Genomic DNA, 27,008 nt, shown 5'->3' on the forward strand with positions numbered 1-27,008 from the left:
CTGTTTTACGTATCATCGTTTTCGTTGTCTGTACCCTGCCTCGCAGACCCTGCAGACATCGGCTCCACCTCACGCCGTTTTCCAGATCTGAGCATCACATGTTAGGGATCGTGATGCTGTTATAACAAATTAGAAGCCCGGAACCTAGCGATTGGTCGAGGCGAACGATTGCAGATCTTATCATTCACGTTTCCGCCAGCGAGTTTTGTTCCGAGTTTTGTTACTGAAGAAGTCTCGGTGAAAAATAGCACATGGCTGGCATTGACTCTAGACTATGTGACATATAAATGAGGGTAAGTACCTTTACAGCCCTTCTCTTCGCAAAAAGTCGCTGACAAATACTGGTACGTACTCATCCTTGTTTTGTTTGTCTTTATGTGCGGCCCCTTTTCTTGCCGTTATTTATTCTTCAACTTCTCGCCAGAGGTCACATACAAAACGTTCAAATTTTACATTTGCAGCACACCACCTCATCGCTCGCAGCAAACGCATTGCAATGCATTACCAAGGCTGTGCGGTCACGCAGCGCGTCACGGCTATGCATCGACCGTCGTGACGTTAAGCCGCCATCTCAGATGTGCGGGGACACTTGTCGTTGGCGGGCTTCATCGACACCGCCGGGTAAATACAAACACTGTCGGCAAACGGCAAGACCTGCCCGCGAAGAGTTCCGATGCTAAGCTATTTGAAACATCCCAGTGGCTGGAGATGACGTCATATTCACGGGTGACGTCAGACCAGAGGCCATGCGACGCCTCACGCCGCGTCACACAAATAAGACGGCGGTCGCCGCCAAATATCGTCTCGCCAATGGCACGTCACAGCTGGCACATGGGGAATGCGTTCGGCTCGCAGCAGAGGGCTCCTTCGTTGACGGTTGGTCGATCCCGTCCCGACCGGGGGGTCTGCGCCCTGTCCAAACGCCGCTGTCGGCCGGCGGCGCCGTCCAAACGCCGCTGTCGGTCGGCGGCGCCGTGCGAGCCGCCGCTGTCGGCCGGCGGCGCCGTGCGAGCCGCCGTTGTCGGCCGGCGGCGCCGTGCGAGCCGCCGTTATCGGCCGGCGGCGCCGTACGAGCCGCCGCTGTCGGCCGGCGGCGCCGTGCGAGCTGCTGCTGTCGGCCGGCGGTGCCGTGCGAGCCGCCGCTGTCGGCCGGCGGCGCCGTGCGAGCCGCCGCTGTCGGCCGGCGGCGCCGTGCGAGCTGCTGCTGACGGTCGTACGTCAATCCTCGCAGCTCGCTCTGATCGGCGTCCAGTCCTGGCGTGCTGACGACAATGCGCATGACTGCCGCGCGGCGCGGCGGCCCCCTCCCGACTCGCACGTCCTCAGGCTGCCTGCCGGCCGGCGCGCCGCCGCTCCCTGCTGTGACCGTCCTCCGCGCTCCGCCCTCCAGCCCCTCCGCTGACGGCGCGACGCCGCTCCTCACTGCAGACCACCCGCCTGCCGGCACCACACTGAAGACGTTGGTGCGTCGGCGGACCCGTGCACTGCCAGCCCAGGCCGGCCCATGCCGCCGGCCGACGCCGAAGTGAGCAGCTCCGGCGCTCTCCCGCCGGCGCTGAGGGCGGTGCGTGGCGAGAGTCCGGGGGAGATCGCCGCACCGTCACCCCCGGGCGACCCCTGTCCTGGCCTTGGCGTTCGGCGAGCCCGTGCACCCACCGTTTCCTCATCTTCAGTGGCAGCCGCAGCTGCTGGCCACCATCTTCCTATACTTCTTCAGGATAACGTTGAGGTTGTCGTTGAAGTAGAGCACGCTGATGCTGTTGAGCTTGGTGGGCGCGCACGACGGCTTGGGGTAGGTGTAAGGCTCCAGCAAGTGCGTCAACGTCTGCACGATGGCGTGGTTGGTGGCGTTCATCTGCGAGTTGAGCGGAAACGCGCACAGTCCGGTGCAGAAGAACGCTGCGTACCTGTCGGCACGCCACGGATGCTGGTGTCGACCGAGGGCAGCAAAGTGTCCAGGCACTGGCGCATATCACACGTTTAAGGGAGCACTGCCTCGCATAGGTCGTGCAAAGATGATTGGTTAAGGCGTGTACCACGTGCTGAAGGGAACACTTGCAAAAATTATTGCTTACATGCGTATGATATGTGCTGGTATATGATCAATACAATATTGCAGATATTAAATGCATTATGATAATGACCATAAATAATGAATTATCGAGCATTTTTACCTGATAGTCGGAAATCCATGTCATCGCATTACGTGGCTATTACTGGCTGACGGCCCGTCCAATTCACATGCTGTGGTCGCCGGGTCCCAACGGCACACGGACGCGGCGTGTCAGGACGCCACAGGGCCCTTCTTTACCGATCGCATGTTGGCGCCGAACACAAGCAGCTCGGAGCCAGAGCCCCTGCCCGCACGGCATTGGGGACTGGCAAATCAGCGTGCGCACCAGGCGCCTTGTGCCGAGCATGGCCCGAGTCGTGCTGGCTGAGTTGTTGACCTAAGGTGGGCCGACGGCGACGTACCCGTCTGGCGCGATGATCCAGTCTTGCCAGCCCAGGTCGCGGAAGCTGACGTAGAGGTTCTGCTTCTGGCAGACGCGGTACTCGCGCCTCTCGGTCAGCTCCTTCAGCGGGCTGTACGGCTCCGAGGAGCGGTTCCGTTTGCGGTCCTTGCGTCTGGAACCGGAACGGCCGGCCGTGATGGGTCACACGAGGATCAATCCAGCACCCACGTACGCTTGCTGCTCAGACAGACGCGTGGGCGACCTCTAAAACTTTGACATTCTCGGGGAGGGCGCGTTAAATGGATCCTTGGGTACTCCACCTTAATTGTCCTATGACCCCCAAATGCGACTGCAATCCATCTCTGATGATGATAATGATGATTTGGGCATTACGGCGCGCCGACCACCCAGGCCACATGGCAATCCATCCCTGCATGATCCCATCACGCCAACTGGCCAGCACAGTCGTTCGTATCCGTCCCGTGCTACTGCGCTGCATTGCCATCGCGCCGCAATAGCACGGGATCAGCTCAGGGTCAACAAACCGAAGTGAGTGCGTGGGCGCTATTGGGTAGACCCGGACACACAACCACTGGTATCCATGAACGAAGACCAGATCAGCTGAGCAAGATGACATTACTAAAAGGACGTACGCGCGCGTTTCGGTGAAGACTGGAGATTTCTAGGAGCTAGCAAAATTGCGTGTGATTAGCAATGGTTGGGCGTGCAGCTTCATAACTTATGCCTATGCACACTCGACTTTACCCGCGCCCACACGACCCCTCCCGAATGTCAATCGGACGGCCGCCTCTCCCGCCGCCTCTCACCGTCTGCCGCCGGGAGCACGCCTGAACCGGGCGGCCGCCTCTCCCGCCGCCTCTCACCATCTGCCGCCGGGAGCACGCCTGAACCGGGAGACCGCCTCTCCCGCCGCCTCTCACCGTCTGCCGCCGGGAGCAAGCCTGCATCGGGCGGCCGCCTCTCCCGTCGCCTCTCACCGTCTGCCGCCGGGAGCACGCCTGAACCGGGCGGCCGACTCTCCCGCCGCCTCTCACCGTCTGTCGCCGGGAGCACGCCTGAACCGGGCGGCCGCCTCTCCTGCCGCCTCTCACCGTCTGCCGCCGGGAGCACGCCTGAACCGGGCGGCCGCCTCTCCCGCCGCCTCTCACCGTCTGCCGCCGGGAGCACGCCTGAACCGGGACGGCGGCGGCATGCCGTCATGCGCCGGCTGCTTGAAGAACGCCGTCATGAAAGGCTGGCGTGCCTCCTCGCCGAACGCGTCCACGATACCCGCCTGGGCCGGTACCACGGTCGAGCCGTCCTCCAGCATGACCTGCCGGAGCGGGGACGGGGCGGGGTGGGGTTTGGCGTTACCGTCGGTCCGGGGCGGCAGCGCTGGACTCGTCCAGCTGATCCCCAGCTCGGCAGCGGGTGGGGGGATACCGGAGTCTAGGTCTGAAAAAGCCTTGAGACCAGATAATCTCAGATTTGGAAAACATTTCACGACCTTTCCAAAAACAGTCCATTCGGATCGCGGGTTCAAGGTAACTAATGCAAGGGAATCCCATGCGATCGGCAATGGGAATGCCTTGCAATGGGATAAGCCGGCCATATTAGCAGACAGAATCCAAATTTTCTATTTAAGATCTAACTCAACCTTTTTGAATGGATGGATTTCTGGAATCATACCTCACACTGTGCAGTCTTTGCTGTGAGCTCTGACCCCTACCGTCCGTGCCGTGCAAGCCAGGTCATCGGCAGGATTTCGTGGCGAAGTTTTGCCGTGCCGCAATTTTCGGCACGGTCCGTCCTTCCCTCTGACTTCATCTGACCCTCATTACGGCCACTATCACTAGGGCCATATCTGTCAAGGGCAATTAGCGAGCGTCTAAAGCGACTCCAACCCACCCCGCTTTGGGTGGGTGGATCGAAATGCACGTGCCCTAACCTACTGGGATATCGGGACGGACAAAGATCTGCGCTACGGTGGAGGGGAAAGCTATTCCTAGATCCAGAACAAGACCTATCTTCAAATTTCTTTACGAAGAATCCTTCCAGCTCCATTTTGAGTAACTTTTCACACTTTGACCCGACCGAACCTTCAGCTGAGCGGTGCCAAAGCTTCCTGGCACCATGGGAGATTCGGCATCAAAGATCCTTAATACCCAGCTGCTACCTGGCGTTCATAAGCTAGTTTCGCATGGACAGGTTCACACACGCTACCTAAATGTGATAGATTGATGTGTAATTTGCGCACCCGTGGTTGGCTACCCTGAAGCAGGCAAGCGTTTCCCAATGAAAAAAATGATCACTTGACATGCCCCATGACCTCAATCTTATTCATAATCTATATTCTATGTAATGTCATTCAGAAGAGCTGTTGACCCACTTGTGATACGATATCTTTTCGAAAACATTGCCAACGGATCTTTGATAGATTTTCCTGGAGGATCTCCTCGGATTCATAATTTTTGACAAGTTCTTTATATTCCAATCTCCATTTTCAAACTAGATAGAAATATTTCCTTGGATCCTTTGATCCACCCAGGGGCCCTCGCAAGCGTCCACTGATCAGCCAGTCACATAGCGTGTTCTGGGCCCGAGACAAGCGCGGTATCCTCCCAGCCGTCTAATAATGACGCTACAGGAGAAGGTCGAGCCAATTCGGATGATCGGCGCGAGCGCGGGCCTTCCCGACTGATATGAAGGGCGCCAGAGCAGCGGCGCCGTTACCGTCCGGCGTCCGAGCCAATCAGACAGGCGGTCTCCGCATCCGCTGGTTGTCGGGATGAGGCCAGACGCTGGTCACGTGGCGCGGCCACGTGCCTCCGCCGACGACGTCCCACATTCCGGCGTGGGCGGGAAGCGCCGCGGACGAATCGAGGTCAAAGGTCACAGGTTACGCTCGAAATCCTGGCGCCGGGTTCGATTCCCGTCGCGGGAAACTTCCGCGCGTCGCAATGTCCTGGCGGAGCGACGGCTGTAATAACGTCACCACCCTCATACGTCGACGATGGACTGCCACGCTTGATGGGATGCACCGCGCTCCACTGACCTCGATGTAGAGGCCGAGGTTGAAGTCAGGGAACACTCTCCACAGGTCGGCCGCCCGGGTCACGTTGAAGGTCAGCCAGCCCACATAGCCCGGCTCCAGCGGCCGCCGGTCCACCTCCTTCAGATGGATCGTATGGTTCTCACCTGACGGAGAGGACGCAGCGTTGCCAGTTGGCTCCCAAACCGGCCGCAGATCGGAGACCAGACAGTGGTCTCAGGCCGGAGAGCAGACAGTCGCTTCGTCCGAATTCCACATCCTTTTTTGTGGACAGGCGCATCATCCACAGCATGGGCGCGCAAATCAGCCCTGTTCCGGTCAGGAATGTATGACATATATCCTTTTCATTCTTATGGGGCTGTCATTGATATCTCTCGGTCATAAGGCCATCTGCGCAACGTTTTCTCCATCTCCAGATGAAACCCTAGTGCGTCGTGTGAAGCAAATAGGAAGAAGACCGGTCGTCAATTTGGAAAATACAGGCTGGCAAAACACTCCTGTAATAAAGCCAGCGTGAGATCATCGACTTTTGCCTAATATGCTTCCAAAATGCATCTGCAACTAAATATTCCTGATAACACTGTAGTGTAGGTGTAGTGTGTGTGTGTGTGTGTGTGTGTGTGTGTGTGTGTGTGTGTGTGTGGTGTGTGTGCCCTGTCCTGTGTGTGTGCGTGTGTGCAGTGCGTGCGTGTGTGTGTGTGTGCGTGCCGTGCGTGCGTGCGTGCGTGCGTGCGTGCGTGCGTGCGTGTTGTGGTGTATTCTGCATGATACGATTCAGTTCCTTTAACCCTACTTTTAACTGGAAACCCCGTTCTTTTCAAGTCCTATCGTAAAACTAAGCACGTGCGCGTGTTGTACTTGTGGGAAAGCCCCCCCTAGGAGACTTCTTTAACGCATTTTGCGTATTGGCCTTTGGTTTTTACACTGAGTTCCCCTTGAAGATGTTATGTCGTAGCATATGAATCTGCGCTCTCTCTGTCCTCTCTCCTTCTCTTCTCTCTCTCTCTCTCTTATCTCTCTCTCTCTCTATCTTCTCTCTCTCTCTCTCTTCTCTTCTCTCATCTCTTCTCTCTTCTCTCTATCTTTCTCTCTCTCTTCTCTCTCTCTCTCTCTCTCTCTCTCTCCTTTCTCTCTCTTCTCTCTCTCTCTCTCTCTCTTCTCTCCTCTCTCTTCTCTCTCTCTCTCTCCTTCTCTCTCTCTCCTCTCTCTCTCCCTCTCTCTCTCTCTCCTCCTCCTCTTCTCTCTCTCTCTCTCTCTCTCTCTCCTCTCCTCTCTCTATCTCTCTCTTCTCTTCTCTCTCTCTCTCTCTCTCTCTCTCTTCTCTCTTTCTCTCTCTCTCTTCTTCTCTCTTCTCTCTCTCTTCTCTCTCTCTCTCTCTCTCTCTCCTCTCTCTCTCTCTCTTCTCTCTCCTCTCTCTCTCTCTCTCTCTCCTCTCTCTCTCTCTCTCTCTCTCTCTCTCTCTCTCTCTCTCTCTCTCTCTCTCTCTCTCTCTCTCTTTCCTCTTTTTTCTCTCCTCTCTCTCTCTCTCTCTCTCTCTCTCTCTCTCTCTCTCTCTCTCTCTCTCTCCTCTCTCTCTCTCTCTCTCTCTCTCTCTCTCTCCTCCTCCTCTCTCTCTCTCTCTCTCTCCTCTCTCTTCTCCTCTCTCTCTCTCTCTCTCTCTCTCTCTCTCTCTCTCTCTCTCTCTCTCCTCTCTCTCTCTCTCTCCTCTCTCTCCTCTCTCTCTCTCTCTCTCTCTCTCTCTCTCTCTCTCTCTCTCTCTCTCTCTCTCTCTCTCTCTCTCTCTCTCTCTCTCTCTCTCTCTCTCTCTCTCTCTCCTCTCTCTCTCTCTCCTCTCTCTCTCTCTCTCTCTCTCTCTCTCTCTTCTCTCTCTCTCTCTCTCTCTCTCTCCTCTCTCTCCTCTCTCTCTCTCTCTCTCTCTCTCTCTCTCTCTCTCTCTCTCTCTCTCTCTCTCTCTCTCTCTCTCTCTCTCTCTCTCTCTCTCTCTCTCTCTCACCATATTCGCTCTGATACCACTTTTTGCCCCACACCCTCCCCAAGCCAACACATTTTACATCATTAATCGAGTGGCGCAGTGGTTAAAGTGGATGGGTACGGGATAGTCTACTGATGCTCTTTTTGTCCTGATGGTTGATAAGTGATTTGCCGAACGGGTATACGCAGCCCTCTGTCTCCCTGATATAGCCCACACATTTACACACATAACGATGAACACCATGTACAACATTGCTCATTTTACAACCTGCTTGTTAAATCGTTCGATCATGCTTTTACAATATTTTAGGTCCCTTTACTGAATTCTGGCCCGGACAAACCCACAACAGATGACGCGGTTTTCCGCAATATGACCCTTGAGGCCCTTCGACTCGAGCAGCTGGATCGGATCGACTCAGGGCCCTGACTGACGTTAACAGATCCCTTATCGCCGCGGGGATCCAATACCTGGCACAGATATTTCATCTCGGCTTTACTTGCCCCTGGCTGAAATGGGACGGAGTGCTCCCGTTCGGTACTGGAACCCTGACTGATACAGAGGCCTCACATTGCATCATTGTGGACTCTCATCATGAGTCCTCATATCTCAGGTGATTGTCAGAGGACTGCAGCTAACGTAAGAGGCCATCGGACATTTGGGGTACCGTCCTTGTCCCTGTTCCCGAAAATATTCCCGGGCCGACTCGGGGCTCTTTGCCCACACAGAACCCCCTCTCAGACACCGCGGACCCCTGGCCGATGCGAGGATCCCTTTCCCTATTGTTTCAGGGCCCGACCAACGCAAATCGTGGGCCCTGGCCTTCTCCCTGCTTGGGACATGGGCCCACGTGGCTCAAACCGACACGGAGCCGACTGCTCGGTGGCGGTGGTTCCTCGCCGAAATATGGTCTCTGGTCGACTCAGGTCTTTGTATTGCGGTGTCCAAAGCACGCGCAGTGTTTGGCCCATGCGCTACCAAGAATTAGCGCGATTGCATGACATGCCAGAGGGATATCCTAGGAAAAGCGAATCGCGGTGAGGGTTAAAAAGGAGCAATGCAACGACATGAATGCCTACGCAACCAGCAGCGTGATAGAGTAAATGCATAATGAGTTTTATCCTTATGTTTATGTCCTATATGTCCCTTTTTATCCTTAGGGGATTGTCACCAAATTTCCTGGCCGACTAACCGGGCTACCATTTTCCGGAAAACCTGCTGGTACACGCAAAATCCCTAGAAATCTGGTACAACAGCCTTCGTCTTTCTCGCGCAAATGATTCTTTCGTTTTGGTGCCCATTCGTGTCGCTCAAAATAACCGAATCCACCGTAAATGCACCTGCGTCAAGAGCACGCTCCAATTCCAGACGCAGAAAGATCACTGAGATGTGCATTGGGCTGATACCTTGTTAACCTTTCAACATGACATTTTTACGTTAGTCTTTTCTCATGTAAACGCGCGGCATTTCCGCCTATCTTCATAAAAGGTCGCTAAGGTACCTGACCCTCGTTGAGAACAACGTTATTACCGTTGAGGATTTGTCCTACTGGCCGAGAAGCTATCCGTGACATACTTAATAAATACCATCTCGCCATCTATAGCGCCTGTGTAATTGAGGCTGCATTCGTATGCCGCACCAATACCGCCAGCACCTGGATCGAGGGGTGGGTGACTCTGACCCTGACCCTGGGTGTCAAAGGAACTTTTGATCACAGGATCCTGAGATTCGTGATTGTAGCCCAGGCAGACGAATCAAGTGACGGGAACACGAGGCCACACGCGCACGTGCGCGGCCATCTAAATGTGCCGCTTCTGTGGCTGGGTGACTTTTGAGCCCACTGACCCGTGCGGCGTCGCTCGGCCACCACTGAAATCGCATCAGCTGCTGAGCCCGCTGAGCCGTGCGACGTCGCTTGGCCACCACTGAAATCGCATCGGCTGCTGAGCCCGCCGAGCCTTGCGACGTTGTTCGGCCACCATTGACCTCGCATGAGCTGCTGAGCCCGCTGAGCCGCGCGACATTGCCCGGCCACCATTGACATCGCATGAGCTGGTGAGCCCGCTGAGCCGCGCGACGTCGCTCGGCCACCGCCGACCTCGCGTCAGCTGCTTAGTCGTGCGACGTTACTCGGCCACCACTGACATCGCATCAGCTGCTGAGCCCGCTGAGTCGTGCGACGTCACTCGGCCACCACTGAAATCGCATCAGCTGCTGAGCCCGCTGAGCCGTGCGACGTCACTCGGCCACCACTGACATCGCATCAGCTGCTGAGCCCGCTGAGCCGTGCGACGTCACTCGGCCACCACTGACCTCGCATCAGCTGGTGGACGTGCAGTGTGCTCTGACGGAAGTCGAAGGCGCTCGTCTCGGTGTAGCCCTGGTACACCCGCAGAGTGGTCACCAGTCGGTTCTCGTCCAGCGGTACCTCGGTCAAGTCAAACCTGGCAGGACGTCAGCGTTTGGGCGTACGGGTCACGAGATGAGGGGAGAGCCCGCAATGGCGGACGTAAAGCCAAACGCCACCGCAGATGGTCGCATTGAAGTGACGTTACGAATCCAGATAAGAGAATTGAAGTCGCTGGATATGATTCAAACAACGAGAAAATCATGCTTGCTAACGCACACTTATGGGAAAATTTCAGGTATGTGCTCGGCACATTAGCGCTGATGACGAAATAGATAACCTTTCGAACGTTGGTCGAACCAGTCTATACACATTTACACACATTTAGTCCGCAAGTGATGCCTATAAAAGCGCAGAATGCAAATGTTAGCTACTGCGCGGACGCATAAAGTTGTTTGGAAAACGACTACACCCGGAGCCTCAACTCCTTCTCCTTAAAAATGCAACAAAGTATTCAGCAGTCTTTCGGTGGGAGATGAGAGCAACCCTGAAAGCATTTCATCTTGCCATCGTCGTCAAAACTAACGAGGTGTAACATACCCAAATCAAATTCAATATAAGATTTTGTGTGTACACCTGTCCGCATGACAAGAACACGATGCTAGCACTGCCCTCCCTCTCCCTTGTTGCGCCTGTTGTGCTGACCACAGCAGTTGGCTACGAGCGTAGTCCACCTCCTGGAAGCTCTTGGAGCCGTGATTGGTGAAGCTCATGATGACATCACTCTCGTCGATCACCTCCTTGTCCGTGTTCGTGATGTTGAAGTCCCTCCACGCGTCACCAGCGCCATCTGGATTCAGTTTCAGATCACCTGGCGGAAGAGATGCCAACTAACTCGCAACACTCGGCTGCAAGTTGAGACCGAATAGACGGCGGCACACGTGCCACTAGTCATCTACTTTAATCTCCACGGTGAGGGCCAATGACCGGACTGGATGCATGTCGTAGATGATGGAGCGATAGGTGGTAGGGATAGCTTTTGTTACGACATCTCCGCCGTAATCCAAACAATTTTTTTAGTGGAACAGTCGCCTTCAAACCGTATTAGCAGGCGTCGGCCGGGCTCAAGTGACGTAGGCATGGCGATTAGTAGTAAACAACCTGTGCTGAAAGCCGCCATGACGACGCCGCTGGAATGATATTTTCGGAAGCAGCCGCCAACCATCCCAGTTTGGGCAAATGATGAGTTGTTTCAATAGTCACCTGGGGTTCCTGACGATCCCTGCGACAGACACAAACATCCGCCAGACACACGCGGCACACAAACAATCGCCAGTTATACCCGGCAGACACAAAGACCCGCCAGACACATGCGACAATCACAAACACCCGCCAGACACACGCGGTAGACACAAACACCCGTCAGATACAGGGGAGCCGCCACCGACCGTGCCAACTGAGTGATGCGCCAGAACCGCAGCGAGCTGTCTCGCCAGTATATTGAGCGCACTCAAGGCCCTACTACAACACCACTCCCAAAAGCACTCTCATCCAATGTCGAAAATCGACACTGACCGAATTAAACGTCACGTGCCGATGAGCAGGAAGTATTTCTTTTGACGGCCGTTAAAAGGTCCCTGTGGTGTCGGTCAGTTAAAGGGAATGTCTCATGTTTGAAAATATTGAAGCAAGCATCAGATATGATAAAACAAGCTCACTTATAACTAATTGTGTATTTTCTAAGTGGAAAAGACTCCTCTAGACAGCACAATTCTCTGTTCTGTAAATGTGTTCCTCAATGCATCATGGATTGACTACGTCATCGTACCTTGTACAACATTGATTGAGAGCCACTTGACGGCCGCTACATCTGGAAATCGCGCTCACAAACCTCAGATGTGAGCGCTTCGGACATCATTTCTTTCTTGGCCTTGGTCGCCGCATGGCTTATGGAATGGCAGGACTTGAATGACGTTATTCTGACGTCATGAATGCCAAGGTGGCTTTGAAATACTCTCCCCGATATACCTTTCCCACTTTCGCGGGCGTGTAGCTCAGAAACTAGAGGGGCTTTGGTTTTAAAAAGGGCATGATTGTGAACAGCACCAAAAGGTCTTCAAGATGGCTATTTCAGTCAAAACCCATATAAATGTGAAACACTCCCTTTAAAGACAATGTTCCACAGTTGCAGATATTGCAGCAGGCATCAGATATGATGAGATAAGGTCACTTAAAACTAACGCTATACTATTAAGAGGAGAAGACTGCCCTAGACAAACAATTTTCTGTTTAGTCAGCATGCTGGTCAATGCATTATTGTACTATTACGTCATCATGCCTTACACAGAAATGATTGAGAATCAATTGACGGCCGTTATCTGGAAATCGTACTCACAAACGCAGATATAAACGTGTCGACAATTATCATTTCTATTGGTCTTCATTACAGCATAGCTGATGGAATGACAGGATCCGAACGAATGTATTAAGGCGTCATGGATTTCCTAGGGGGGTTAAGGTTTCAAGAAAGGCAGGGCTGTGAACTGCACCGAACGATCTCCAAGACGGCTATCAGTTCCAAACCCCATACAAATGTGGAAGACTCCCTTTAATACAAGACCGGGTGGCCGGTGCTCGGACGGGGTCAATGTGGCCCTCTCAAAGCTCAGAAACTAAGTGATCTAGAGATACCAAATTCACAGCGTGAATGGGCCTGTATGTGAAATCACTTGTGTCAAAATTGCAAATCCCTTGGGCACGACCTGCCGGTCAGATAATGCTAAACAAGGTCAAATTTCAGATTGGCATCAAGTGCCCCCGGACCCCTCATGCAACCGTCTTGAACCTAAATACCTGTTTTAAGCAAAAGGTCAGTGGTGTTCATTTTAGGTTAGTAGCCCTGCAACGCCATTAGAATGCTATAGCAATCAAAAATTTATAATTTTATTTTGATTTTTAAAAACTCTAACGAACGTCAGGGATTACGCCAGGCGGTATGTTCTTAAAACAGGTTGATCTGGGTCATCTATGACATCTAAGAGGTCCATGGAAGACATGTTTTACAATACCTGTTATCAGGAAATTCAAAATGAGCAGCAGAAACTACTAAAAAAAACAAGCTCTCCAGTATAAAAGCAGACCGGTTTTGACCTTGTTTTGACCTTCATATCTGATCCCAGGTCAATGTAATTCGTCGTAATCATAAGATAAACTGCCAAATTGCCTAAAAAACTATCTCAGGGGTGTGTAGCTTCGTGTAACACTTCATTTTCGCATCGGATTGAACGATTCCCTTCAAATTGCCTTGGATTATAGCCGTGGCCTGACTTTGACCTGCCATTGGTCAGCAACCTAACAAGGTACGCCTTTCTATAAACCAAAAGACCTGCTTATCAAATACCTACAGATATGCAAAGTTTGGTGCGGCTACACCGACCTTTTCGAAAATTTTCTCAAAAGTCATTCATCACGCAAGCTCTACCAGCGCGGCGTGATTTCCTGAAGCCATTATGATTGCATATTGCATTCCGCAAGAACCCATGGAACATGGAGCATGGGTAGCAGCCTGTGTCAAAACAGCCTGAGATATTCCAGACCAAAATTGATTTCGCCCCACATTTGAGTTGTCGTTTGGCGAAAAGCAGAGAACTAGTATTCGTTTATGTTTTGTTGTTCAATCCGTTATAACCGTTTTCTTTGCCGGTCCATATGGGTTCACAGAAAACAGGAGATGGTCCGTGGTTGGCCCTCGTCCGCCTCCCATTAGTCCGCTGCATGCAGAGTATCTGCCGCCACGCTGGCAGGGGGTGAAGCTGTAACGTTAACGAAGGACTGAACGCATCCTATTGGAACAAACCCTCGTCCAAATCAAGCGTTGGAATGACATCAAAGACAGTGGTGAATTGGGATTGGAGAAATTTCAAAACGTGTCGAAGAATGCAAATTATAATCACATATCAACTGCAGGCTGTGCAGCTTTACGAAATGCGACTGAGACGCGCACAATTTCAGCTTTCTAGGATAAGCGTATAAGTAACTTAAAACAATTCTGGAGCCTAAAAATGCATCATCATGTATTAAAAGTAATGAATCCATTCCAATAAACCTGTGTTTTCCTTACGTTTTCAGCGTGCGTCACCACATACCAGGATACATGTTCAGTGTTTGTCACCATATGTCGGGAACACATGTTCAGCGTGTGTCACCATATGCCGGGAATGCATGCTCAGTGCGCGCCATCCATATGCCGGGGATACATGTTCAGCGTGTGCCACCATGTGCCGGGGATACATGTTCAGCGTGTGTCACCATACGCCGAGGATACATGTTCGGCATTTGTCACCATATGCCGGAAATACATGTTCAGCTTGTGTAACCATATGCCGGGGATACATGTTCAGCGTGTGTCACCATATTCCGGGAATACATGTTAAGCGTGCGTCACCATGTGCCGGGGATACATGTTCAACGTGTGTCATAATATGCCGGCGATGCATGTTTAGCGTGCGTCACAATAGGCCGGGGATACGTTTTCAGTATGCGTCACCATATGCTGGGGATTCATGTTCAGCGTGTGTCACCATATGCCAGGGATGCAAGCTCTCCAGGGCAAAAAAGACGGATTCCATTATTAGTTACGCGGAAGGTGTCAGTTTCTACCGATGGACGCTTCTTCAAAGACGGATTGCAACAAATGAAACAAGGTGTCCCACAGACTTGTGCTTGATTCGGTTTATGATCAGAATCCACCCGCGCCTGGCATTGGACTTCGGTTTACGAACCCTTGATTGGAATCTTTTCTACAAAAAGTTGTTCAGAATCAAGAGTGAGTCGACTCTGCGTCTCCACTCTCGGCTAAACCAATAACAAAAATGTAAACTTCTGAATTAGCTACATTTATGAAAGTTACCAGGTTTCCCAAGCAACACGACATTCCGGTCCATGTGCAAAATACACATTTCCAAAAGGATAACATGGCAGCAGCTTAACTAGTCTGGGAGTTATGCAGCACCACCCAGACTATACTCAAAGCCACTGCCTTCGCAAATCCCAATTTCCACCAAATCATTTATCCAGGCTTTCAACAAGATCATACACATTGGCACGGCACGTGCATACTGCTGGCACAACGCGTGTATGCGCAGCTCACAGGCAATAGCTAGCGATGATCGATACCCAGCATCCATGTCGGCCAGTTTGCACTTTTCAAAAAAGACATTTTAGTATAACTAGCTTACAAAAAATCAAATTAATTTGAAAGTTGTTGTTGGTTAATCATATAGGTACAGGCTAACTATGCTTGCTTCCATCAGATATGAATTTTCGCACGTAAAACCTATGTTGCTCGACCTTATGAATGGGCGCTTTGGTTACATTAGGATTTGGCCAGCTGAGTTTCTTGAACAACCGTTTTGGAAATAAGAAGTCAACAAAATATAGTGCTGTATGAAAAAGTTTAAGCTTTCACAACTTATAAATACAGAATGAATTGTGGTACGATCTTTGCACGGAATGTGCTTAAAGTTGCGATAGCAACGTCTATTGACTGCGTTAGCTAGCATGCTTACGTTTGGGCCATGGCTGCTTCTGAGCATCTCCGGAATGGGTGATCAAACATCAGCTGACCCGGAATTGTAATGATCTAGCCTGTTGGCGTCCACCTATTCGAATTATATACTTGGTTTGCTTCTTCCCACAGAACTGCTGACTTCCCACGGAGTTGCGTATTTAACGAACACCAACGTTTACACTGATGTGTCGCATGGCGTTCCGGACCGTGAGACCGAAAATGGGCAGACAATGACTAAAAAGACGAGAAATGCTCATCAAATCCAATATCAACACATTCGCCATTTGTCACATCACTGCTCTTGCTACTTCACATTGTTTAGTTTTCATGACAATTGCATTTTCACGGCATGGCTTAAATTTGCTGAGGCATAATTTAGACGCACCGCGTCCGGCGATATTCCGACACCGTTTCAGAACAAAATTGTCCTCATAAAACGACTACTTAGGCGCACAGACCAACCACATAAAAACAAAAATGCTTCGTCTTACGCAAAAAATAAACGACCTCCATATCACACCACTCAGGATATTTGGCACAACAGCCGGACAGCAGCGGCACCTCAAGGTCAGATTGCGGTGAGATGATATTTGACACAATAGCCGGACAGCAACGTCATAGCCGGCACCTCAAGGTCAGATTGCGGTGAAATGTAAAAAGGAGTAAACTTCACTCAGAACTAAAAAAGGCGAAAAGTCCCTTTAGCAGCGCACCCTTTCTCACAAGTGACAGTTTTACTGTTTGGTGACCCTCAGCATGTCTCGTCTCCTCGAGCACAAGTTAGCCCCCGCCGTGATCCACGGAGGCGAGTCGAACTGACCACCAGCTTACGCATTCATTTTGCCAATACCTCCTGGCGAGTCTTGTCGTTACGCCAAAATCTCCAGTACCCTCTGGGCTATTCATCGCATGTGTTTGTACGCCAAAAAACGCGTCTCTATTATTTCTAGTTTCTGAGTGGACACGTTTTTGTTGGAACGCCGCACGGGTAATGCACCACCGGCTCGGGCGACGGTCGGCAACCCACGAACTCGGCAGTGGCCGACGGCGGGCACGACACTACGGCGCCCTAAATCAGGAATTTTGCTCAAAACACATTAAACCATATATCACTGTACTCAAAATTAAATCAGGAATACGTCTGTGTAAGAACAGGGCCTTTTTCTAGTGTGGAGCTAAGTCAGGGTAAAACGATGATTGAGGCCACTACACAATACTTGCCCCTTGTCATGCACCATGCAGTTCGCAGCTTCAGGGACTTTCCGTGACGGTGGGGTTTTGCTCAATTTAAACCTTCAACTAGGAACAATGCACATGGCAGTTCACTTGTCCCTGTCGCCCAAACTGATCGATTACTTGTTTATTGACAACGTAGGATGTGTATGTCACCATTTCATGCGGGACGAATTTATCATGTTTTCGGTCGTGGCCACATGGACTTGAATGCTGCAGTGGTCAAGATAAACCAAGATCCGCGGGGTGGATGTGCCGAAGCTGTAAAAGTATATTTTTCAACAGACCAAACTGCTGTCATTGTTGTACTTCTTCGGACATTGCGACCCATCGAAGGTGCGTGCGAAGCGCGTGAAAGGCCGTGTACGCGCGTAAAAAAACTCCAGCTCCTCCGTCTGATCATTTTTTGGGACGTGCAGTGTGCTGTCTGAAGTGCACTTAGGTGTAACTCCGTACACCCGAACTTGACCTATTTTGGTTGCTTCCTTTCGACATAATTGCGTTTGGTAGGCTAGATGGCAATGAGAGGAATGCAACGACGCACGCAAAATCGTTATTCGTCGAATTCTGCATGAATTCGCGATAACTACACCACTGATTAGATGTTTCTTGGCAAGGTAAGGTTTTTGCAGTGATTCCACGAGTGGCTTTGATCTGCATGTCAGTTTCTTCAAGGACATCTGGATGGTTTTGGCGTTTGGCGGCACGGCAATACCGGGCACATCATTTTGACCCAAGGCCGCTTAGAAGATTTGTTCATGCCTTTCTGCTGTTGCATTCCCTATGTGTCCGACTCCTCCCCTCCTTCGTGTTCTCTCCGTCGCCTTCTTTACTTCTCGTATCTTGTCCTGTGTTTACAGAGTCTCGCCTTTGCCCGTGTGACCCGGCATGTGATTTTGCTCCGTTAGTGTGGTTCGATGATATCTGCGGCTCGGAGGCGCGTCAACCGCCTTGCTTATTTTGCACCTTCAAGAGACAGCCGAGCGCATTTAACGTCAACGTTTCATATGATGGCGTGAAATGTTAGTATGTGACTCAGCTAATGTGAGTGATGCCTTTCTCCACCTAATTGTCCCTGAAATAGCGTGAAAATGCTGCTGCAAGAGTGTGGCACACACAACACTGGAGGGAAGTGAAAACTGAAACTGTAACAAGTATCCGCGCGTAAGACAACTCCATTCATTGATCCCCCCTGAGCTGCCTCAGCTGATCTGAAGTAAAACGACAGATCAGACAAAACGACAGAAAGCGAGACACCAGACAAGATTTATTATGGAGAAGCAGAAGACACTCTAAGAAATGCAATTCGTGCTAGAGTGTTTTTATTTCCGGGCATTACATTTGCCACAGGGGAGGGGGCACTCAAGATGGAGGGCGGACGGCGGTCAGGAAGAATTAATTTTAATTCATTCCTGCCACGAACACCATGTGCCAGAGGCTTTAAGATCTTTACAAATGTTCACAATCCTAAGACAACCGCAGGACACCTCCCCACACTTCTAGTGGCGTCACTCAAATATAAATCGTTTTGTTCAAGCAACGCAATCTCGAACATTTGAGGCATCGGTATAGCTCTCCTTCAGTGAGCCTCTGACCTGAGCTACCCGAGCCAGACTGGAGAAACCACCAGCGCTGTCAGCCACACTGGAAAGAATATCCAAAAAACCGCGTAAGCCATCACATATTACACGAGCATTTTCAGTCAAGCTGGGGTGAACATCAGAAGTTCACCCAGGGCGGCCAGACCACCCAACCTACCAAAGACCAATGGAGTATCTATCAGAGTTTTTTCCCACCTGGAGTGAGAAGGCCAGTGCAAGAGAACCACCCCAGACATGGTGGAAGATCACCGGAAATGCTCATACCAGGCTGGGGAGACCGTCAGACCCCCACCCGCCAAGCCAGTCTGGGATGTCACCGGAACGGACCCAGTTCGACGTGAACGACAATCAGAACTGACTCATTCAGACCGGGCTGACCACCAGAACTGCCTATCCAGCATAAAAATTCGCCCAACTGTCCCATCAACGCAGGACAAATAAAAAAACTGTCACAGTCGAACCGTAAGCCACCACACTGCCCCATCAGACTGAAGAGATCCAGCAAACCATCCCTCGCCAGAGATCACTTAAACAGCCCCAGTCCGCCGACGGGGTAGAGATGATCAGAACTGCCCTAACCAGACTGGGAAATCACTAGACTGCGTCAGCCAGACTGGGAGATCACCAGACCACCACAAGCCAGACTGGGAGATCACCAAACTGCGTCAGCCAGGCTGGGAGATCACTCGACAGCCGCAGACCAACAGAGAAATCGTTCGAACTGTTACACCGGACATTAACAGCGGGTGGTCCCTTTCTATGCGAAATTAAAGTTCCCGCTTATCATTTGCACCATATGAACGTGCGGACTCACAAATCATGCGCTGAATTTCGTCGGCTCTTCCCAGCTGCCACTGGTTGAAGCGTCACAAACTGTTCTTCATCACCGATTCATCTGCTCATACAGTGCGATCCACAAATGGCGAAAGCCTTGCTTCGTTTTACGAAAGTCGCCAGAAAACTGTGCAACCAATCCGGACTGGGGGGGGGGGGGGTGGGGCGGGGGGAGAAACGGAACTGTACACCCATACTGGAGAGATAACGAGAGAAACCAGTCTTCCTCAAGAAGATAAAGACACAACACGAGTCGTATGTCCCCTTAAACCTCAGAGTACCGTCTGGCCCATCCGGCCCAGGCTGCGATTTGGGGAGACTTCCAGAAATACACGGGCCGGCCTGGAGAGAACGCCGGAGCACGGCAAGCAGTTCCAGGTACATGCGGGGCTGCTCCAACAGGGCGCACGAGTCAGCCCTGGGAGAGCACCAGAACACTGCGAGCAGCTCAGGGTTGGTGCGGAGCTGTTCCTTTAGGGCGCACGAGTCAGCTCTGGGAGAGCACCGGAACACTGCAAGCAGCTCGGGGTAGATGTGGACGGCCACAGCCAGACTGGAATATCACCAGACTGCGTATGGACCGCCACAGCCAGACTGGAATATCACCAGACTGCGTATGGACGGCCACAGCCAGACTGGAATATCACCAGACTGCGTATGGACCGCCACAGCCAGACTGGAATATCACCAGACTGCGTATGGACCGCCACAGCCAGACTGGAATATCACCAGACTGCGTAAGCCACGCTGGGAGATCACTTTCCGGGCACTGAACTCGTTGGGAGAGGCTCCGTTGACAGGTTGGCCCGCAGAACTGGGTGGTGAGGCTGTTGGAAGAGTAGCATGCCAAGGCGCACAGCGCTCACGATGATATAGTGCCAGAATGGGCTACGCAGAAGTGGAAGAGGCCGGTGGTATGCAGTCTTCACGGAGTCGACCATTATGACCGCGGCGTTGCATGAAAAGAAAGACAAGAAAGTATACATGTACCCTGCCCGCCTGACCCGCAGAAGGGTACCCGCGCGCTGGGAATAATCGAACACCACATCCTGAGCGTGAGGGACAGGGACGTGTGTGACCACCACGTCCTGAGCGTGAGGGACAGAGACGTGTGTGACCACCACGTCCTGAGCGTGAGGGACGGAGACGTGTGTGACCATCACGTCCTGAGAGTGAGGGACGGGGACGTGTGTGACCACCACGTCCTGAGAGTGAGGGACAGGGACGTGCGTGACCACCACATCCTGAGAGTGAGGGACAGAGACGTGTGTGACCACCACGTCCTGAGAGTGAGGGACGGAGACGTGTGTGACCACCACGTCCTGAGCGTGAGGGACAGGGACGTGTGTGACCACCACGTCCTGAGAGTGAGGGACGGGGACGTGTGTGACCACCACGTCCTGAGAGTGAGGGACGGAGACGTGTGTGACATGTCCCAGTCGGGCATTTGTTTTCATCCAAACGTTGCACCGGCTATCGGTCATACGCTTTCTATTGCCATCAAGAATGAGATCGAAATACATCACGAGTTTAGGATTCTCATGCTGAGTTATCAAACTTCGGCATACCAGGAGGTGCGTATGGTACTGGCTAAACGACGTGACGGATTCATAAGCGGATTGAAATGTTGGTTATTGACAATATGGCCAATGTCTGCTCGATACCTTCGTTTAACCAGTATCGCCTGGTATATTGAAGGTGGATGACTCACTATAAGAACTCTGAACTCCATGCCGATAAAACTGAAGCGGCTGCAAGAACGAAATACATCAGCAAATTCCAAAACAGTCAGTTCTATCAAGGCGCGGGTTTAGCGCCTACAAAGAAAACAACATACACCGAACCACCCATCAAATCACGCTCACCGCTGGCAACAATTTACAGCACCACCCACCGGTGCACGCCCACCACCCATTCATCACGCGTTCTTTCAATTTCCGCAACATTCGGCCGAAGACAGTGTGACACCAAATGGTCGCAGACATGCGGCACAACGGCGGTGGCTGTCGTGAAATCCTTCAATTACTTTGTGTTCCTTAGCGGCGTGTCACGCGGACATGTACTCTCCGCACACTCGTACATGAAATACCTCTCGGAAACCCACCCAATCTCCTCCCAACGCAAGCTTCTCATGACGTGTCGGCCTCAGGGCAAATCACATCGACGTGTGGCACATGAAGAACGTGACCCATTGCGGGACGGCACATTCAGCGCGGAGAGCTGCTCGCACGTCTCTAGGGTATTTGCCCAACAGCCCTCCTGATTGCGTTGTTTGCTATTACGACATCTTCGGATTGTATGCATGAGCCGCACTGCTTTCGAGCAGGTGTGAAAAGAGGGTTGGAAGAACAAGTGCTGGTATAGGTTGGAAGAACAAGTGCTCTTACGAACGAAGCAAATGCAGCCCTAACTGGATGGATTCGATTGAGGGCGATCGCGGCGGCGACTGCCTGTTTAGGTCGCTTGGACCGACTCAAACTTACATCTACACGGGACTGCAGTCAGCTGGGAATAGTCTGGCTTATCACTGGCGTGCGTTAGTCCAGACGTAGACGGGCGACAAAGCACGCATCTCACCAGTGTGGGAGTCTAGCCACGGCGCCGTGCCGTGCTGCTGCTCAGCGAGAGGCCGCGCTCCCCGGCGCCGCTGCACCGCGCCGTACCTGTGTCCTCGTCGTCCACCATGCTGTTGTAGATGTCCATCAGGAACTGGGGCGCCGAGCTGCCTATCTGCTGCACGGCCGGCCTCGGTCGCCGGTGCAGGCCCAGCAGCTGCAGCAGGTCCTCCTGGATCTCGGCCCGCTCGCGCTTCGAGATGTCCTCCCCGGCTACCGTCTGGCCGCTGCCGTTGTCCACATAGATCGGCGAGTGCTCGGCCGCGGCCGCCGCCACGCCGCACGCCACGCAGGCCCACAGCAGCCACATGCCGCACGCGCACGCGCTCTCGTCACCTGGTCGCACTCTCCGCGCAATCCCGTTCGCTGCGCCGCGCAGCAAGGAGTGCCCGGCACCTCGGCCGCAGTGCACACCTTGAGCTGCTTTGGCGGCGTGTTATTTTGGCGAGGAAAGCCGAGCCCCGGACGGTCCGCCGCGGTCGGGGGCACGCCCTGATGACGGGGTTACGTCTGAGGCGATGTCGCCGGATGTGCCGGTGGGGCGCGGAGCCCTCCGGGGCAGGCAGCTCCGCGCTGGAATGCGCCCGCCGAGGCCCCCGCCGCTCGTCCCGCGGCTCCCCATTATGGAGATTAGGACAGCGGCGACAGTAGGAGACGCTGCTTCGGCGCCCGCCCGCGCAGCGCGCCGAGGAATGCAGCATGCTCGGTCCCCTCGGCCATGCCTTCGTCGGACGCCACCGTGCCATGCTGACAGGTGGTCGAACCGGGCGGTGATGGCTCGTGACGGTCGGCACCCCACGATCTCTTAAACAGGAAATTTGCGGCTAGAAGGAAGATCGCATATGAATTAGGTGGTCGGTTGGGTGTGAAGTCACTTTCACAAGTTTGACGCAACAATTTTTTTTCTGGTACGCTTAACTTAACCCGCTTGACCCGCGCCGACAGCTGTCCCAATTTATCAAGGGATTCATGACTCACTCGATTCTCATGAAATTGTCTCCCCACTTGGGTGCATATTAGCGCGTTTTCCAGAACTGACTGTCTCTGCAGATAATGCTGCATTGTTTCAGCACCGGTGCGGTGTGTGAATGTCCTTCAATGTCGTGTGGATCATGCCCGCTACTTTATATGGCGATTGTGGTGATGTGGAATCAATCTCAGAGACACCACGGTGAGCTGCATGTTTATCGGTCCAGAGCCGAACCGTTCTGTTTGTGTGCGATGTGCTCACACAGTGTGTTAGACACTTGCAATGTGCAGGAGTGTCTAAATGTGTTCGCAATAAAACATGCCCCAATACATTGTCTTCCTCTGCGTTCAGCATCAATTCGGAAATGTGCGCGGCGCCAAATGACCGCTGTAGTCGGCGCGCCCGAAAGCACCAATCAACAAAAACGGAAATGTGCGCATGCCCGATGAGCCATCAAGCGAAATGTCTCGACGGTTATATGCGGTGTTAAGTCTCCAACTGGGTTATGTTGGGTGAGTGCGAATTGACAGCCATTTCGGCAGAGGATAAGCAATTTATTAAGGAGTCTTCGACCATTTGGTATTTTAACATGCGGCATGCTCCAAAGCTCGTAATGTTTTACTGTTCGATGAGATTGGTGCGTTGTGTTTGCATCGGATCACCGTAGGTTACATGTTGTTTGCATTGCTTCCAAGCTCATAAGGAATTGTCGCTAAACACGAACAGCCGGGTACACCCTAGATTGGTGGCATACGTCAGGGATGGTGTGACTCCCTAACACCCATCGCCGATGATACTACTCCCCAATCTGTCCTGTAGTCTTGGGAAATGAGTTATATAGCCAATTATTCACCAATAACAACCATCTAAATCGAACTGACCCCCTCATCGGGCATCATGACCCCTTTGGCAGTCAGTTCTGAAGTGAACTCCCATGAGGGGTGTCACATCCAAAATCAGGATGGTCATTTGGAGAGTCACGAGGGAGAAGTGACAGCCCTGCAGGGCATCCTGACTCCCGGCGGAGTTGCCATGTGGGGAGTCAAATGTAATTGAAAGCCACCGTTGGGGAGTACGTACTCGCCGTAGGAACGACCGTTTTGACATATCGTGTGACTCCCTACAAGGGAGCCAAAACGTTTTTTTTCGGTGCATGACGGACAAATCGCAGACAAGCTTGAACGCAGGCATACTACAGGCAGACGTGCTTACAAGGACAAGGTAAGCCATGCTGATCGCCGTTTCACCAGTGCATCAGGATCACCATGTTCCACTGTCCAAATCGTTCGACATGGGAAGTTAAAAAAATCAGCAGTCACCCGGCATTACTTTTCAGTTGGTTTTGAGTGAACCACTTCAATGTCACACGGAGGGAACATTCGACGCGAGTTTTAGAGTCTGGACACTTGTTGAGCATTCGGGATCAAGGAAATGGGCGTCGCCTACGTACATAACGATCTTTCCATGCGGGATATGTTGCAGCAAGGCATTGGTGAAGATTAAAAATGGCGCTGGCCCCAGGATGGATCCTTGGATCCCCCCGTGCGTCACATCCGATGCACACAGGCCTCCTCGCACAGTCTGGGCACGTCCCCGCAGCCACGCCAAGAACCAATCCGGATGGATGCCATACCAACCGACCTTGTCCAGGAAACGGTCATATTCAACGCTGTCGAAGGCCTTGGAGGTGTCAGCTGTGACAAGTGACGTCACCATGCCCCTGTCAATGATGTCAGTAGTGAATGTGACAGCGTCAAGCAGGCCCCCCTCCGCAGACATGGCCGGCCGGAGCCCGTACTGCTGCGGGCGCCCGTACTGCTGATGGTGGTGTGCCAGGCAAGTCATTGACGGTGTGCACACCACTCGTTCGCACACCTTGGCGACAACAGGGATATCTTATATTGGCCTGTGATTATTGGGATCCCTGGCGCCGCCTTTGTTATGGAGCGCGGTCACGGTAGCCGCTCCCCAATGACCGGGAAGGTCGCGCTACAGCAGTTTACAAGTTCAAGTAAATGGGACCCACGACTGGGAACGTCATTCTCAGCATCTGGCTGGAGATGCCGTCGGGCCCACGGGCACAAGACGTGTCCACGCGCTGCAGCGCCGCAGACAACTCCGGTAGAGCGGCGGGGCGTGGTGTGAACACACCGGCGCAAACTCGTGGCGGAGCGTGGTGTGAACGCACCGACGCAAACTCGCGGCGGGCGTGGTGTGAACGCACCGGCGCAAACTCGCGGCGGGCGTGGCGACAGCGGCTCTCCAGCGTCGCCTTCCGCCAGTGCGCCTGCCACGCCAGAGCCGACAGACGCGAAGAAGCGGTTCAGTCGGTTGGCCCATTGCGGATCTGTGGCTGCTGCACTGCTCGTCCTCGGCTTTGGCTTCTTACGTACATAATATGTGCATGCTGATTTCGAGACAGTAGCTGCACGTGACCTCCAAGGCTGACCGCTGTCTACTGATGTCTTCTGCTGACTATTGTCCATTGACCTCCACTACTGACCGCTGCCTATTGACCTCCGCTGCTGATCGCTGTCTATTGACCTCCGCTGCTGATAGCTGTCTATTGACCTCCACTTCTGACCTCTGTCGATTGTCGTCCGCTGCTGATCGCTTTCTTTTAAATATTCGCTGCTGACCGCTGTCCATTGACCTCCACGGCTGACCGCTCTCTACTAACCTCCGCTGCTGACCGCTGTACAATGACCTCCACTGCTGACCGCTCTCTGTTGACCTCCGCTGCTGACCACTGTCTATTGACCTCCACTGCTGGTCGCTGTGTATTGACCTCCACCGCTGGCTGCTGTCTATTGGCATCCGTTGCTGGCCGCTGCATATCGACCGGTCAGCCGCTCTACGCATGGCGCCCCGAGAGCTTAAACATCGGCTTCGATCACTATTTGTAAAGGCGTATGGACTGGGCAGAGCCGCTCCATGTATGCCGCCGCGAGGGACCAAACATCGGCCTCCATCGCCGTTTGCAAAGGCGTATGGAGCGGACAGAGCCGTTCTACACATTTGTAGAGCCATCTGGAGATTGGTCCCGGTCAATAGCTTTTACTTTCAAAGTGGTCAGCCCATGCAGGTGATATTGCGGCGTTCAGATCATGACCTTCTTTACAAGTACTGTTGCTGTTGAGGAATGGGAGCGCTTAGCTAATGATCCTTGTTGTTGCATAGCTGCCGTCTTTCTTGTGCTGACCAGGCCAAAAGGGTCATGGGGATAGCTCAGTGTTTGGAAGCAAACCACTGGGGTGTTGATTTGTTGTTTTTTGGAGCCACGTCAAATATCAATGTGGCATTTTCTATGTTGTTTTGGGCCCCAAATTTGTAGCGGAAATTATACAACGTTAAGGATAAAGCTGATCATGGTACAAATCCTTGCTTATTTTGGTGATATTTGCTTGACGGTCATGATCCATTATGCTGCCGAAAAACAAGGTATTTTTCCAGAGAATGCGGCAAAATTAGTATGAAAATGAAGTGATCTAAATCATTTCAGCAGCCAAGATTTTGACGGCTGTTGGGATGTCGGCCCTCTGCTCGGCCTCACCATTAGTCATAGAAATCGGCGCCCCTCATAAACCGGATTTATGCAAAGAAAATATGCAAGTTTGTCACTGGTAGAAAGGGATGTGCCTTCATTAGAGGTGATCTCATGCAAATCTAGCGGGGGAAATACAGAAAGGTGTTGCAATGAAGAGTAGCAGATTTTGAGATGCTAGCTGACTTCTCCTGAACTCTGCGCGCCGCATTCGATAATTGAAGGGCAAGGTCATAAAGCTTACAGCTTTTTGCTAGTTAGGAAGGGGAGAAAATTTCAGAGTGGGATTTTGCAACCTTTCCCAGGAGCGTTATAGAAATGAAAACATAGGGGCAGCTGAAAATGATACGCGTACTGGAAGGTCTTTACTAACACAGGATTACGCCCTACATTCTTAGCACATGTCTTGTGATTTGGCGCACTTCCGACGCACTTTCTGGTATAAAGTCTACTTGCAATGATAACATGAAGGTTGCGTTATTGAGCCTGGCCTGAATGACCCTCATTGGTAACAGCAATCGCTGGAAGGGAGATGCCTCGACCGTATTCCAGGTGGGCTCAACGTTAACCGGTGGAAAGCTTTTCTGTCCCGTTAATCTCGGAAACTTTTTGTAGAATGTGAAAAACCCAATAGCATTCAGTTTCTCTCGGCAACTGCACTTTTTAAGATACCAACAATGCCTAACAGGAGGGCAATGCAGGGCGGCGACCTCCACATGGTCTCAAAATTCTACGCAACCTGTTCATAGAACAATAGTACTGCGCATCTTTGAGCCTATGTTCCACCCCCTTTTCACAGAAACTGAACGCGTCTTTGG

General features: G+C 52.4%; 1 protein-coding gene across 1 annotated transcript; it reads right to left on the reverse strand.

The window, feature by feature from the left end:
• Positions 1 to 1,184: 1,184 nt before the first annotated feature.
• On the reverse strand, positions 1,185 to 22,043 carry LOC119093251 (bone morphogenetic protein 7). The gene is made up of 7 exons (XM_037216172.1): positions 21,725 to 22,043; positions 10,530 to 10,695; positions 9,791 to 9,921; positions 5,512 to 5,654; positions 3,626 to 3,789; positions 2,476 to 2,628; positions 1,185 to 1,907 (listed from the first exon to the last, which is right to left on the reverse strand). Exons 1-7 carry the CDS (start codon positions 21,984 to 21,986, stop codon positions 1,670 to 1,672), a joined length of 1,257 nt encoding a protein of 418 aa, XP_037072067.1. The 5' UTR covers positions 21,987 to 22,043; the 3' UTR covers positions 1,185 to 1,669.
• Between the last annotated feature and the right edge of the window lie 4,965 nt (positions 22,044 to 27,008).

This window comes from Pollicipes pollicipes, unplaced genomic scaffold (genome assembly GCF_011947565.3).
Source record: "Pollicipes pollicipes isolate AB1234 unplaced genomic scaffold, Ppol_2.1 Scaffold_4002;HRSCAF=4701_pilon_pilon_pilon, whole genome shotgun sequence".
NCBI lineage: Eukaryota > Metazoa > Arthropoda > Thecostraca > Pollicipedomorpha > Pollicipedidae > Pollicipes > Pollicipes pollicipes.

What these genes read in the sequence shown, in the direction of transcription:
- LOC119093251 (XM_037216172.1), bottom strand. Translation starts at nt 21,986, where the DNA reads ATGTGGCTGCTGTGGGCCTGCGTGGCGTGCGGCGTGGCGGCGGCCGCG. An exon ending in ACCTCGGCCTCTACATCGAG is followed by an intron (nt 3,790 to 5,511) that starts GTCAGTGGAGCG and finishes CCGCTCCGGCAG; the next exon opens with GTCATGCTGGAGGACGGCTC. An exon ending in CGTGCTCCCGGCGGCAGACG is followed by an intron (nt 2,629 to 3,625) that starts GTGAGAGGCGGC and finishes TTCCGGTTCCAG; the next exon opens with ACGCAAGGACCGCAAACGGA.